This window comes from Xyrauchen texanus, chromosome 10, assembly GCF_025860055.1.
Source record: "Xyrauchen texanus isolate HMW12.3.18 chromosome 10, RBS_HiC_50CHRs, whole genome shotgun sequence".
NCBI lineage: Eukaryota > Metazoa > Chordata > Actinopteri > Cypriniformes > Catostomidae > Xyrauchen > Xyrauchen texanus.
The window spans coordinates 37125919-37141387 of record NC_068285.1 but is presented as its reverse complement, the minus strand read 5'-3'; the positions used below and the strand labels follow the sequence as shown (position 1 = coordinate 37141387).

Here is a 15469-nt window from a genome sequence, read left to right as displayed (position 1 = left end):
GCATGGAAAACATTGTTTAAACCCTTTATAATAAATATATGTAATGTTATTTGGATTTTTACAAAATTATATTTTAAAAACAGTGTCCTGAATAAGGTCAGTTCCTTCTTTGTTGAGTTTATATACAAAAATATACAGCATGATAACAGATTTGATTGTTTCCTCATATCAGTACAATTCAGATCTACTTCATACCTACATGACTCATAAACATAAAGCAATAAAACAGAAAGTGCTTGAGTTTCATCACAAATAGACATTTACTGAACAATCGAGTAAAAAAAAAAGAAAATTAAACAAGCAAAAGCCCTTCAAACTCAAATACTGTCATCATAATGGGAGTGAGGAGGAAGAGTGGGCGAGCCGTGGGTTGTTATGATAAGAGGGGAGAGAGGCTCAAACCGAACAGAAAATACAATTTTTTTAGTCTCTTATGAGAAAAAGTTGCTGCATTTGTTACCTCGGGCAAAACAAATGCACTGTAGAAAAGTAAATAACAGAGTGGATAAATAAAAGAATAGGCGTTGTTATTTGAATATGGTGCCAGGCATTATGATATCTGTGGGCAGAAAAGCCCACACGCATCTGAAGGGATGAACATTGCAGAAGCTTCTGGCTCCTGATGCCCGGGTTATTCTTGTAATATGCTAAACTGCCGAAGTAAATTGAACTTGCATTTTGATAAAAACTCTTTCAGGGTTGTCAAATATGACCACAAAGTCAAAATAGCCTAATTACAAAGTCTAAATTGTCTAATTATCCTAAGTAGTGCTGAAGGTGTCTTAAATGCAATGACAAAGTCATTTATCTGCTATAGTCGCAAAGCTTGATGCATTGCTGTGTGATTTATCATACATCTGGAGTTTGTTTGAATATGATTGGTGTTTATGTTGACATACAATTGGACAATAATAATCCAATTGTCTGGACAATAATTGGAAATTATGTTAATGACTGGTGGTCATTGCAAAGACAAGCGTCACTATTATAATTGGTTATACGTAGGGTTAGGGATTTTTTCTTATCCTAACTCAGATTTTAAACTTTGGCACAGAACTCTGCACCATTAGTGCAATGGACATGAAGGATACTTCAAATTATGTAGCTTGCTGAGGAAAGATGTGCTAGGACTTCTCTAAGCAATTTGAAATGGAAACAATCCTACAGACTTACATTGAAGAACCAGAATCAAATCTAAGGACCAGAATATCAAAGAGACATGGGGGTTGGCTCTTTTAACTTGGGCCTGTAGAACCAACTAGCAACCATGCAGAACATCCATGCAAATACTTAGCAATGCCCTGGTAACCACCCACAACACTACATTTTGCATGGGCATGTACAGTTCACATTTTCCGAAACTTGCGGGACTTGCGGAAACTGGACTTCATATAATGTTTCATTTGACAGGTTATGCTTTACCTTTGGGTTGATGACTAGATACGTAACAATGCCATGCTCCTTCAGGTAGCAGTCTCGACTCTGTCCGCTCCCTGGCTCCACTTTATATGCCCCTTGCAAATGTTCCAGCGTTACAGAAGAAATGTGAACCCGCCTAAAGAGGAGCACACAACTATTACATGCTGGCAAATGAGAGCCACTTCAATAAAAATCAGGTGCACGACACAAGTAGTTCACAAATTTGACAATGCCCACAGAGACAATGATGTTAAAGGGATAGTTCACCGAAAAATGAAAATTCTCTCATGATTTACTAACCCTCCTGGCATCCCAGAAGTGTATGACTTTCTTCCTTCTGCTGAACACAAATTATGATTTTCAGAAGAATATTTCAGCTCTGTAGGCCAATACAATGAAAGTAAATGGGTGCCAAACTTTTGACAATCCAAAATCCACATAAAGGGAGAATAAAAGTAATCCATAAGACTCCAGTGGTTAAATCCATGTGTTTAGACATGAAATGATAGGTGTGATTCAGAAACAGATCAATATTTAAGTCATTTTTTTTAATCATAAATTCTCCTCCCTGCCCAGTAGGGGGCGATATGCATGAAGAATGTGAATCTTTAAAAACAGAGGAAGTAGAAAGTGAAGGAAATATTAGTTAAATGTTGATCTATTTCTCACACACACACACACACACACACACACACACACACACACACACACACACACACACACACACACACACACACACAATATCGCTTCAGAAGATATAGATTAAACCACCAGAGTTGTCTGGATTGCTTTTATGTTGCCCTTATGTGGATTTTGGAGCATCAAAAGTTTGGCACCTATTCACTTGCACTGTATGGACCTACAGAGCAGAAATATTCTTCTAAAATGTTTTGTTTGTGTTCAGCAGATAAAAAAGAAAGTCAAATACATCCGCTATTGCATGTGGGTGGGGTGGGGTGGGGTGGTGTTCAACAAAACACTCATTAGTAGCACAAAAGCACATTCATTGTGCTCTCAACAGCATTTCCATTAATGTCAAGAACACTCTATAACCATAACAGCACTTGTAGCAAATATGTTGAAATATGAAAAAGCAGAAGACATGTGCCTGAGGCTGATCTTACCCAGGCACACCCCCTGCCTCCATGTGATTGGCTAGGGTGACGTCATGTGACCAAACATCATATTGCCATTTCTGGAGGCCAATAACACCACAGAGAACATTCCCAGAGTGCACACCGACTCGCATGTTAATGTCGACCCCGGTGGCATCCCTCACCTTCCTGAAATAACAAGCAAGTTTTCTTACAGTGTAGTCTTCATAAAAATACTTTTTAACAGCACATACACACTTCAGTCTCTCTCTCTGAAACAGCCCAAAAAAGCCTGAAACAGCATCATATTCAACTGACGTAACTCTGCTTAACAACAGAAATATTTATAGTAAATATCAGCAGGTGCCAGGATTGTGGTGGTACGTGTTGGTTTCTGAGGGAGTGTGTCTGGTGTCTGTGCATGTATTCATTCATCAAACAGAAGCCGCTTTTCCACCACCGGTTTTGAGCACGGGAATAATGCTTCCAGTAGCATCTCCATTTGAGCACGAGTTAGTACAGTATGATAGTACAGCTTTAGTGACGTGCTGATTTATGATTAGATGCTTGCTCAGTCAGTCCACTTTAATCTTGATTTCGCAGCACTGTGGTTGAAAAACCCATAACCGTGTCAAGGAATCCAGATTGCTTTGAAACGGCACGGTTCCTCAATGGGACCGTTCAGGAAAAGCATCTAGGTTTTATCTTTCTGTGTTGCTAGCCATCTTGAATGTTAGGATGTCCCTGATGAGTAGACCAGCTTAGATCAACATGAACTTCCATGCTGGTTTATACTGAATGTGCTTTTCAATCATCATAATCTTTCTGACAAAGCTGGTTGACCATATCTGGTGGAAAAAAAGCTTAAAAGAGCTTTAGATTATTTTGCTTTAAAAGGGATTATGGGCACTTTTTAGCTGTTTAAAGGAATAGTTAATCCAAAAAGGAAATTCTCTCATTTACTCACCCTTTTGCCATACTATGCAAGTGAATGGTGGCCAGAAATTTGAAGCTTCAAAATGCACATAAATGCAGCATAAAGTAATCCATAAGGCTCCAGTGCTTAAATGAATGTATTCTGAAGCACTATGATAGGTGTGGGTGAGAAACAGATACATATTTAAGTCCTTTTTTGTTGTAAATCTCCACCTTTAAACAGCCCTAACCAGTAGGTGGTGAGATGCACAAAAAAATGTAAATTGGCAAAAAATAAAAAAATGTAATAAAATGTGAACGTGAAAGTGATTCTTTTTAAAAGGACTATTTATTACCCATACCTAATTTATGGCTTCTGTTACTTTTGTGCTGCCTTTATTTGTTTTTTGGAGCTTCAAAGTTCTGGTCATCATTCTCTTGCATTATATGGACCTACAGAGCTGACATTTTGTTCTAAAAATCTTTGTGTTCTGCAGAAGAAAGAAATTCACACATCTGGGATGACATGAGGATGAGTAAATGAGAGAATGTTTATTTTTGGGTGAACTGTCTCTTTAAGTTGGTTTAAGCCGTTATTTGTTTTGTTTTGTTTTATCAACAGAAGTCTTGCTAGTTAAGCCAATTAAAAAGCATTTAATTCTGGACACCAGCATCCAAAAAACAACATTTGCTAGAAGCCACCAGTGTTTCAGCAGGGGTGGATGTATTTCCACAAAGCTCTGCTGGAAAATCCATCTTAAAATAGCCAATGGTGATTTGCTGGTTTTTAGCTGGACGGCTGTAGTTGGTTTCCCTGCCTGCCCAGCTGAAAAGTTTCCAAAATCCAGCCTGGCTGAAAGACCAGCTAAGACCAGCATTTACTGCTAGTGAAAAGCATGGTTATACTAGTCCGCCCTCCAAAACCCGCAAAACAGAACAGCTTGAAAAACTTGGCCAGGTTGGGAGACCATCTATCCACGTTTTCTCCAGCATGTAGGTCATTTCAGTGTGTATCTTTCACAAACTATCTATGTCTCTGAGAGCAGATCAGTCTGAGCGATGTCTTGTCTGAGAATACGATAAGAAAGTGGAGAGTCCTCAATTACCCCTCAAATGTATTTGTGTGTGTGTCAGTGTGAAAGAGAAAGATTGTAGCAGATGAGGTGAGCGAATGTGTGTGGCATTCAGAAAAGAGCAGGACAGCTTTGAAGAATGGATGTGAAATCGTGAAGAGAACTGGAAAAGGGGCTGTATTTTCAGATGGCGGAGAGAGAGAGAGAGAGAGAGAGAGAGAGACGGAAGGTGAAAATGAGGATGTGTGGGTTTCAACAATATCACACATCTGAGCCTCTTGAGTCCGAGGGTTATTTCAGAGGCATAGAGAGTAGTGGTAGCTTGTAGCAGCTGTAATTTGTTTTTTCTAATGAAGAAACTGAAAATATGTATGGATAATATACAGTCAGCCAGTCATTAGTCTCACTTATCAGACCTTTGACAAAACAGCATAAGATCTGGTTAACATTCCATCACAAATGGAACCTTATTGGAAAGTGTTACTGAATCAAGTATTTCAGAGAGCCGTGCAATGAAAGATGAAGTGTGTTTGAGAAAGGCAGATTGGTCTTTTACTTGATGGCCTCACACATGTCCAGCCCCATCTTCACACAGTTCTTGGCGTGGTCAGTGAGTGGGTCGGGCAGCCCTGATACACAGTAATAGCAGTCACCCAAGATCTTGATCCTCATGCAATCATTATCCTACAAAGAACATTAGACATCAACATGACATTGTTTGGTTGTCAGCTCCATACAGTGTCATTAAAAGTATCTACCATTAGCCCCACAACATATTTGAATGCTTATGTGTTAGTGGATGTATAAAGCCAGTTCCCCTCAAGTTCACACACGTGTCCTAGCAGAGTTACCACTGGTGAAGTTGACTCACATTAACTATGGATGTGTTAAACTAACATTTGACAACAAGAAAGACTCATTATTTTGTCATTATTTCAAAAAGTTTATTCGGTTTTTTTTATCATTTAAAACCGAACTTCTTTTGATGAAACATTCAGCTTGTAAAGTTTTTTGTGTTATCTACTGCAATGCCATTAATACATTGTAAAGTTTAAGTGTCCAGATACTGTATGGGGCCACTGCATGTGAAGTCAGTACATATGTTACCTTGGCTATCTGGTCGAATTTGCCAAAGAGTTCATTGAGCATGTAGACCAGTTCACCAGGTGAGCAGTCACTGGCTAGACGGGTGAACCCAACTATGTCTGCATACAGAATGCTGAAGAAAATAGTAATAATAATTAAAATAAAGGAGACTTGTGCAAATTGGTGTAAACAATCAAATAATTATTTTGTACTGAATTCCACACTTGTCCCCTTGGCAACAGGTTACTTAAAGGAATAATTCACACCAACATTTTTAATTCTATCATCCTCTATCTCATCCTCATGTTGTTCCAAACACGTATGACATTCTTTCTTTCTTGGAAGACAAAAATATATATTTTGCAGAATCTCCAATTCAGACCAAAATTAAAGTCAGTTCACTATATTCAAATGTCTACAACATTTCTGTTCAGTTCAAAATACCTTAAATGTCACATTAAAGATCAGTGACAGTACATGCGAGAACCAATTTCACACGAGTTGTTTGGACAAATTTTAGAGTACTTTTATGGTGCTATTTTGCCCTTTTTGGAGCTTGACAGTGTAAATAGCCATTTAATTGTATGACAAACAGCACCTATTTGAAAAATAGCTTGTGTGTGTGTGTGTGTGTGTGTTTTCTGGATTAAAAAACAATCTAGGTTTGGAAATACATGATAATGTGAACTTACAGTATGACAGAATTTCTTTGGGTGAGCAATTATTTTAAATACTGCTAGTGTTCCTTTAAAGGAATAGTTCACTCAAAAATAATAATTATCTCATATTCACATATCACATAGGATATTCAGTATGAAATACAATGCAAGTCAATGGGGCCCAAAACTTTCAAGTTCCATTAAAGAGTTACATTTTGGTCTGTTTATCACCCAAAACCGATCGGATTTCTTCAGAAGTTTTCCACAGAAGTGAGAACACCATAGGAGTTTGAGTTTGAGACGCCTAAAGGGTAAATGATGAGACCGTTATTCTTTTGGGGTAAGATATTCCTTTAATGACATGGTGTGCAGCCCACAGCACAAGATCTACAATAACACAAATGTGAATTACATAGATTCTTTGCTTTATTCTTCAGTAAGTGCCACTGAGAATGAGCAGAGCTCTCAGCTGTGACAACTCAAAAATGAAAACAATTTTAGAGGGGAATGGGACACGCTTTGAAGCAAAGAGCAGTATAACTTCAAAAACAGCAAAGGACTCCATGTCCTTTAGTGGCATTTAAAAAATAATACATTTATGCTGTGATGAAGAGCCTCTTCAGTATTTTGTCTCATTTAGCTGAAGATTGTGCCTGTTATTATTTTTTGTTAGAAGTATAAAAAATGGTCTAGACTCTCCTAGAGAAGTGCTATTTGCATCTGGGTTGCTGAATAGCTAGTTCTTTGTTTTCAGGCTGAAGATGGGCAGGATGGTTTGGCAGGAACTACCGAGGGATGGCTCCGCAGAGCAGGTGCAGTGTATAGGATATAGTCCTAAAATAAATCGGCTGAGCACAGAGACATGCTAGTATGTATGTCACACTGTAAATCCTACCTTACATTGGTGTGTCTCTGTACATAGAGGTTGTGGAAGTTGTTGGTGTTTTCTGCCTGGCCGAAGTTTGGTCCCTTTAGTCTCTGAATGATCTCTGCCTTCATTACCCTTGCAATGTGGGCGGGCAGCAGGGACAGCAAAAGGCGTTCCTATAAGTTGAAGAAAGGAATTCTTTTAGATTGGTTCCTATTGTACAGTATGTTTGGAATGGAATACTAGCATACTGCTAACAGCAAGCTGAACAGTATATATTGCATGCTGCCTGCTATTTTTTAGAATAGCATAAGAAACAGAATGCAATATGCAACAATGAATGTTTAAACCACTAGTATGCTGCACTGTTAACACACTCATGATTACAAGTTTTGAGTTAAAACCTCTTACACTTTTTCAAGTCCAATAAAATGATTAATCAAGATGCTATTAAAACTTGTAGCTGATATTACTTCCAGTTCATTCATCAAACTGGAAATATATGGTCAACATGAGCACATTGCAGTAGGCTATCCAAGCATTCTATGCTTTCAGAAAATGTTTATACTCTGCTGTGCACAGTATACATCCTCCATACTGCATAAATAGTAGGAGCAGTGACAGCAGTATTTTAGTATGCAATTTAGAAAACAGCCCTACTCTCTATGCACTTTTTCACTGATGGCTGGTGAAGCGATTGACATGATGGCTTGGAGAAAAATAATTATGGTAGATGAACAGATTGACTAACAGCAGTGAGACAGATGTCCCCCGTCGCTAATTATGTACAAAACAAATTAAATAAAAATAAAACTTTACTTATAGTGATTGTAAAAGAAAATGGTTATTCTACCAAAGCATATGTAGCCTAGATGTTTTTTGCCTATCTGTTTTGGATTTAAACCATTAAAATCTGTAACGATTTACACATGATTCTTAACATATATTTCAAAAAATGTCAATATTTGGCCGATAACTCTGCCCATATTGTCAGTTACCAGAAATGTTCATTACGCCTATGGTGTCAGATCTAAAATGTAGGCCCTACTGACAGCCTTAGCAAATAATATTTTTTTTAGTGAATTTTGAGTAGGTCTACACACGTTTGAAAAATAAGATTGTAACACTGTTAAAGATGGGCAAGGAGGAGGCGAGAACCGGCTTGTCAATATAAATAATAATAAATTAATGCACGCGACGGACCTGCCCGTAATTGTCTCTCTCGAACCATCGTCACCAGCCGCCTTTATCACTCGCGCGCCTCATCAGGCCGATTGGGGACCGGGCGCGCGATATTCCGACCTGGCCCCACCCCCTCCACTCCACACTGATTCATTTAATAATAAGTTAAAGGAATAGTTAACCCAAATATGAAAATTCTGTCATAATTTACTCAGTTCAAAACACAAAGGGGATACTTTTTATGAATATTTCATTCGGTCTTTTCAATACTGTGGGAATGGATAGTGCCTCTTTTAAAGAGGATCCAAAGCGCTAAACAACGCAAGTTCCTGCATGCAGATGCAAACCATTGTGAATGCCAAGGTATTCACTAAAAAATGACTTAAAATGTGTTGAGTCCATATGAGGAATGACATTAAGGTGAGTAAATAATGACAGAAATATTTCCTTTAAATTACCTTTAATTTAATTTCAACAATGCCCGCGCTAACCCCGCATTGCAAAATATGTAAAGGATAAACATTGTGAAACAACCCAGGATTTAAATTAATCTTACAGTTTGTACAAATTCCTGTTGCTTAAATATTGGCCTTCAACCTCTACTAAGTTTAGTCAATTAATCCATGATATTGACAATTTATAATATTGACATTAAGACATGTCACTCTATTACATAATGTGACAAATCAAAAACAAACATAAAGACAATGTTAAGCTTCATTTAATGAACCGAATAGCTTTCAGCAGTGTTTGATTTAATGGCAAGTGATTTTTCTAGAACCAAGTGATCAATTTAGCATGATTACTCAAGGATAAGGTGTTGGCCTGTCTAGACAATTTTTTCTAATAGTGATGGTGTTGTTTTTTTACATCAGTAATGTCCTGACTATACTGTGTGATCATTTGAATGCCACTTTGCTGAATTAAAATACCAATTTCCTTCCGAAACAATTTGTTTTGTCTTATTGTGTATTTCTTATATTTCTATTTGCTCTTTATTTTTATTTTGTACTATCACTGTCTTGTTGTATTGTTTGTGCACTGGAAGCTTCTGTCTCCAAGAAAAATTCCTTGTATGTGGAAGCATTATTGGCAATAATGTTCATTCTGTTTCTGATTTAAGTCTATGGATGAGAGAAAGAGTGCAAAATGATCATAATTAGCTTAAAAAAAAAAATTAACTAAATATTTTTCAAAGGCAATGGTTTATTCCACCTTGAAATGTAAAATGAGTTCATAATTAGACTGATGGTCCATGTTCATAATTAGACTGACGGTCCATAAAGGAGTGGTGGTGGTGTAGTGGTCTAAGCACATAACTGGTAATATGGTAATTGGAAGGATGCTGGTTCAAGCCCCACAGCCACCACCATTGTGTCCTTGAGCAAGGCACTTAACTCCAGGTTGCTCCAGGGGGATTGTCCCTGTAATAAGGACTCTGTAAGTCGCTTTGGATAAAAGCATCTGCCAAATGCATAAATGTAAATGTAATGCTGAATGTTCAGGTTGGAATGACTGTGAGCAGCCCTGCAGGAGGGAAATGGAGAAAACACTCCAGCATGTTTTACAATACGGCATACAGAACTGGCTACTGATGAACTGACTGAAGAGCTGCTGATTTCACAGGTTGCAGTACATAGAACATAAGCCAGAGAGAGTGTTGACACCATATTTATCCTTAATTGTCCTGCCAGGAAAATAACAACTCTGATAACATGATAGAATAATGGAACCTGGGCAGTGTGTTTGAGCAGGGTGATATTTCACCCAGCGAGAGTGATAATTCCTGAAGGAACAGAACTGCCGCCAGCAATCGGTCTTTATCTCAGCACTCATATTTCACTCACTCAGCCGTTGACGTGGTGAAACACTTCATCATTAGTTCACACAAAGCAAATCAATAAGCACAACTAACCCATGCAATAGGGAGGCCTTGTGCAGACTTCCGCTCCACCCATATCCAACGGGAAACAGAGGTTGGGGGGCCAAACAAGCTATTTTGGGACAATGGAACTCATGTTCCTCACTTCTCATTAGATATAAGCCACTATTGTGGCGATATAATGATATTTTATATACATCTGCAGGAATGACTCATTCTCAAACCTACCTGATACCTTCTTTATTAACTGTCTGTTCCCCGAAAGCATCTGGCACCATGCTTTTTTGCACAGTAAGTGTGATTTCCTAGAAAGCAATGTGATTTGATACAAGCAATCAGCTCATACCACTTGGCCATACCTGCTGATGCTTCTCAAATTCCAGTTTGATGGGAGACTTGATGCAGTTGCAGGTGTCGTGGTAGGTCTGTTTAAGGGCCAGGTCCATCAGGTGTTTATGATAGGCTCCTGCCACATTCCCACAAATAAAGATGATGATATTGGCCACGATCTACAAAGACACAAAAAGCCTTTGTCAAAACAAAAGCATTTACACTAAAGATACTGAAACCTCTCAATAGAAAGTGAATTGAAATTCAGTCATTATTTACTCTCCCTCATGATGTTCCAACCCACTACTATTTTCTTGCTCACGTAAAATATAAAATGAGATTTTACACAGATTGTCTGAGCTTCTGTTTTATACTGAAAAGCACCATAAAAGTAGTCCATACATTTTGTGTACTATTTCAAGTTTCCTAACGTCATGCTTTGTGTAAGACAGACAGACAGACCAATAATTTCAACTGTTATTCACTGATAATCATCCCCTCTGCCAAAGACCGCTATAGACTGGTTCTGGTAAAAGTTCTATTAATTTTCTCCATTGTGGACTTTATCTTTAATGCTAACTTAAATACTTATACAAATTAAATACAGACCTATCTCGAGCTCAAAGTTGTTAATCAATGGTGTATGCTTCTGCTGAATTCATCATCCCACATTATTTTATTTTAATTTTAACATATGTTTAATAGTGGAATTTCTGGTGAAAAACTACACTACCCATGATCCTGAGAGGAAATGATCCACCAATCAGAGAATCGCTTTAAACAAAGAGCACCGAAAGAGCTCAGCAGTGACTGCCCACTACCATGACGCGCTGTGAATGACACAATCGAGTCAAACTACTTGCCAATATATTGCCAATTTCGGAATATTTTGCAAATAATATCAAAACATATGGTTTCTTTACTTATAATCAACCATTTTAAATCAGAGTTTTTAATTTGAAGTAATTTGCAATGCTTCATGGGATTGGAATAATGAGGAACGTCCTCAGTAAAGACGTTATGTACACAGTATTGTTTCAAATCAATGATTGTAGTGTTTTGATTCACCTCACAGCTGGTTGGTTTGGTTCATGGCTTAGAACTCTTTCATGAAGGGTTTTATTAAATTCCAATAGAAGAAATAAATGGGAAAAATCCGTCTGGAACAAAGATGTCTGAAAAAGTGGGCAGGCACTCTTACACTCTATATCGCTCAAATCTCATTTGCATTCATGTTGTCCAAACTTGCTGCATTGTGAAGCTCATGTCAGATGCAAGAACCAATGGTGTTTGATTGTGTAATGTGTCTAAAGGCACCATTTTTGAACTGGATACAAGCACAAGTGAGATTTTAGAGCTGCTGTGGAGGGGAAGAACATCAGTTAATAACAAATAATGCTTTGTTCTTCTCGGAGCTTGGCTGTAAACCATCCACTTTCATTGTATGGAATACAGCAGTTTGGAGATCTTGTCTCATTTTGTGTTTCATGGATGGAAAAATAAAATGGGTTTGGAACAACATGAGGTAAGTAAAGTATGAAGTGAACTATTCCTTTACCCCTGCTGTTTAATTAATCTCTTGTCCAACTTAATGAGTCATTCATTCAGTAATAAAGTTCTCAGAAATCCTTAGTTACAATCAAGAGTATATAAATTATCAATCAGGTAATGGATATGTTATATATTTAGTATTGAATTAATGAGGGGAGTCAATGTGTAATCAATACAGCATTGGCATAGAGTATAAAACAAAGTAAAAATGCACTATACTGCTTCATATGCACAGGAAGAGATTACTGCCAGGCCACAAACACTATAGAAAAATATGCCCAGCAACCAAAATGGCTTTTGACTGAGTTTCAGATGGCAAAGATAAGTGCATTACTGTAAGATATAATCAGCATGAGGATGTAGAGGGGGATTTTTGGTGTCCATTGATTTAAAATATATTGATCTTCAGGATAAGTGAATTCAGTTTAGCTTACAAAAAGCTTTCAGCAGCTCTCACATTATGTCCGACTGAGAAAATAATAGTTCAGTACTAAATATGGTGAAAGTGGTTTGCTGTTATCCATTACAAATGGAGAGTATGACGTGTTGATTAATTGGCTTTAATTGGAACAGTAATAATGAATGCTACTCCAGTGAAGTTTTGGCTCATGAATATTAATAAAGTCTGGAGGCTTCAGGAAGGTTATCAAGGAACACTGGCGGGACCTTATCAATATTCATGAGCTTAGCCTTCACCATGGTGAGTTTAAAAAAAAATCTTTTTATAAATGTAGCAGATAAAAAGAAGATTTGATTCATATTCACAAACAGTGTTCACTTGAAGTTATACTTCAATTGTTAGTGCCTGTCTGTAAAAGTTGAAATTCTCAAATTGGTAATTGCCACAAATCGATAGAGCTTAACTAGTACTGACTCTGGAACATTCCTTTAATTTGCCTCACTTGTGTGGTCGATCTAGTCTGAGCCTCTTTTGGATTTGTCAAAAGTGTGACTTCTCCATGGCAACCTTCGCACTTGCGTTTGAGATTGCACAAGGCGTTAGCTGTGGTATGAGCACAGTATGTAAAGAGTGGAGAGGTCAGTAAGGTTCACCCCTGACTGTGCAAAGATATCTGTCTTTTTAAATAGTCTGGAACCTCCTGCTAATGTCACTCACTGACATTATTAGCTGATTAAACATTATTCACTGCAGGCAATTACACAGGTCTTCCTCAATTAGGAACACAGTCAACAAAGGGCTCAAAGGTTTGTTGTTTGTCTTCCGAAATTGATAGCGACCAATCAAAATTCAGCTGACATTACTACAGTTTTAGCAAAACTACGGTTTGCCTTGAAACTTGCTCTGACTGTGTCCAAAACTTGTCAGTCAATAACTTAAAGGAATATTTCAGTCAAAAATGAAAATTCTCTCATCATTTACTAACCTCATGCCATCTCAGATATGTGTGACTTTCTTTCTTTTTCAGAACACAAAGATTATTAGAAGAATATTTCAGCTCTGTAGGTCCATTCAATGTAAGTGAATGGTGACCAAAACTTAAAAGCACATAAATGCAGCATACAGACAACATTTTTGCATGAAGGCACTAATTTAAGAAACTTGTTTCAGAGGCTTCCAAGGCAAAATAACATCATGTCTAATTATCTAAAACAATGTTTCCAAACTTTTTTGCCTAAAGCACCATCACAGCACTATCAGTAAGGCTTAAGTACCTCTTGATTGACACAAAACCAAAGCTATGAACCATAGACTAAGTATTATTTAACATTATCATTAATATTGTGGTGTTTATTTTGTGAAAATGATCATATCAGTACCGCTGCTCCCTAAATGCATATTACGTAGTCTGTGTAAGGCCCCATCTCCCCTGGGGGGGTACCATCTACTCCACCCACTGCCTTTACTCACACTTTATATGTTATTCAAGGACCCAGTAGCAGTCGTGGAAAAGGTTTTCAGGTTTCAGACACAGTCCTGGTATTTTCCTTGAAACTTAACCTCTTAACTCTCTCTCCCTCATCAACCATATGCTATTTCAGGGCTGGTCCACCTGCCATAGGGCACACCTGTACCTCACTGGGAGAGTTTTATAGGACAGCTCCTTTGAGAGGAGCCGCAATAAGTCATTCTTCTGGCTGTAATCACTGAATTGGAGGAAGAGAGCAGTTGCAACAGTAAACGAGTGCAGAGCAGGGCCTGGGAGACCGAAAGCTTAATTACAAAATACTGGCATCTGGAATGTTGGATTCTGACCCAGACAAATGTGACCATGGTTTTTTAAATTTTTTCAGCCTCTGATTAACATGAGACATGAAAGTAAGGTACAATCTAGAGCCTTTAAGGGTGCTAACAAACAAGGTATGGCCTGTGGCACTTGGGTGCACCTGATTTAAAGAGGTCATAACACTTTTAATGAGAATGCAGGAAGCTTGATTAACTGTGAGGGCTAAATGTGAAGGGTCATTACTGAAGCTCTTCTACTGTTGGAGAGCAATCACTTACAGCACCTTTAAGATTTTAGTTTTTTTTTCATTTTGACTGGACAACAAGGCAAAGAGATCATAATAACGATGTACGTTTTTCCACCACTTGATTTCTAAAAGTAATGCTGCTGGCTCTACAAAATCTGACAGCCAGTATTTTTGTGTTCCTGTGGACCATGTGATCAGAGCGTTGCCTTGGTTACATGTGTTGTGTTTAGGTCTGGTTTGAAAACAGATCTGTTTGAGAGCTTGGGAAAATAAAAAAGGAAAATCTATAGATAGGTGGGCATTAAATATTATTGAAGAGTTATATAAGACATCTGAACAATAAAGACATTTGAGTATATGTACAAACATGATCAATGTCACAAATGTGTTAATGAGATTAGTAACCTAGAATCTAAGTCTTAAGTGGGAAATATGAAATATTTCCTATTTATTTATGTCATCACATTTCTTTATATAAAATAATGTGAAAATTATTAAATGTTCTGTTTATTTCCATGTTTGATCTAGATTTTAAAATCCAGATTTCCAGTGTGGAATTTTGAACCCCACCATAAATGCACCAAGTATTTTATTCAAGAAGGACATCTGCATGATCAATTGTTCTTGGAACAACATTCCTCACGGATTCTTGAGATAAGGGACAAAACAGGTTTTAAATATGAGTTTATATTTTTTAATACAAAATTAATTTGAAATGGATATTTGTTGACAAAAGTTTCAGCTAATGGACCATGTAAGGGAACTGGTTTTTATAAAAAAAAAAAATAACAAAATTTAATTTATTCACTTCACATGTATCTGTCATTTCAATAAACTCAGTCAGACACATTAAAAAGCATACTATTTTAATTTGATCCATCCAACAAGAGTGTAAAGTCTTTGATTATCTGATAATAGTGTTCAGTTAAGAAATTCATAGATAAAATACAGTATGTATATGTATGTATATATATAAT

The 15469-nt window shown here is 37.4% G+C and overlaps 1 protein-coding gene across 3 annotated transcripts in view; it reads right to left on the bottom strand.

The window, feature by feature from the left end:
• Positions 1-15469, bottom strand: part of LOC127651060 (adenylate cyclase type 2-like) — an 82875-nt gene that overhangs the window by 30597 nt on the left and 36809 nt on the right. For all 3 annotated transcript variants that reach the window (XM_052136764.1, XM_052136766.1, XM_052136765.1), the window contains exons 4-9: positions 10538-10687; positions 7142-7290; positions 5609-5720; positions 5058-5185; positions 2544-2702; positions 1423-1555 (exon numbers count right to left, since the gene is read on the bottom strand). In XM_052136764.1, coding sequence (XP_051992724.1) covers positions 1423-1555; positions 2544-2702; positions 5058-5185; positions 5609-5720; positions 7142-7290; positions 10538-10687 — 831 coding nt within the window. The remainder of the gene's footprint in view (positions 1-1422; positions 1556-2543; positions 2703-5057; positions 5186-5608; positions 5721-7141; positions 7291-10537; positions 10688-15469) is intronic.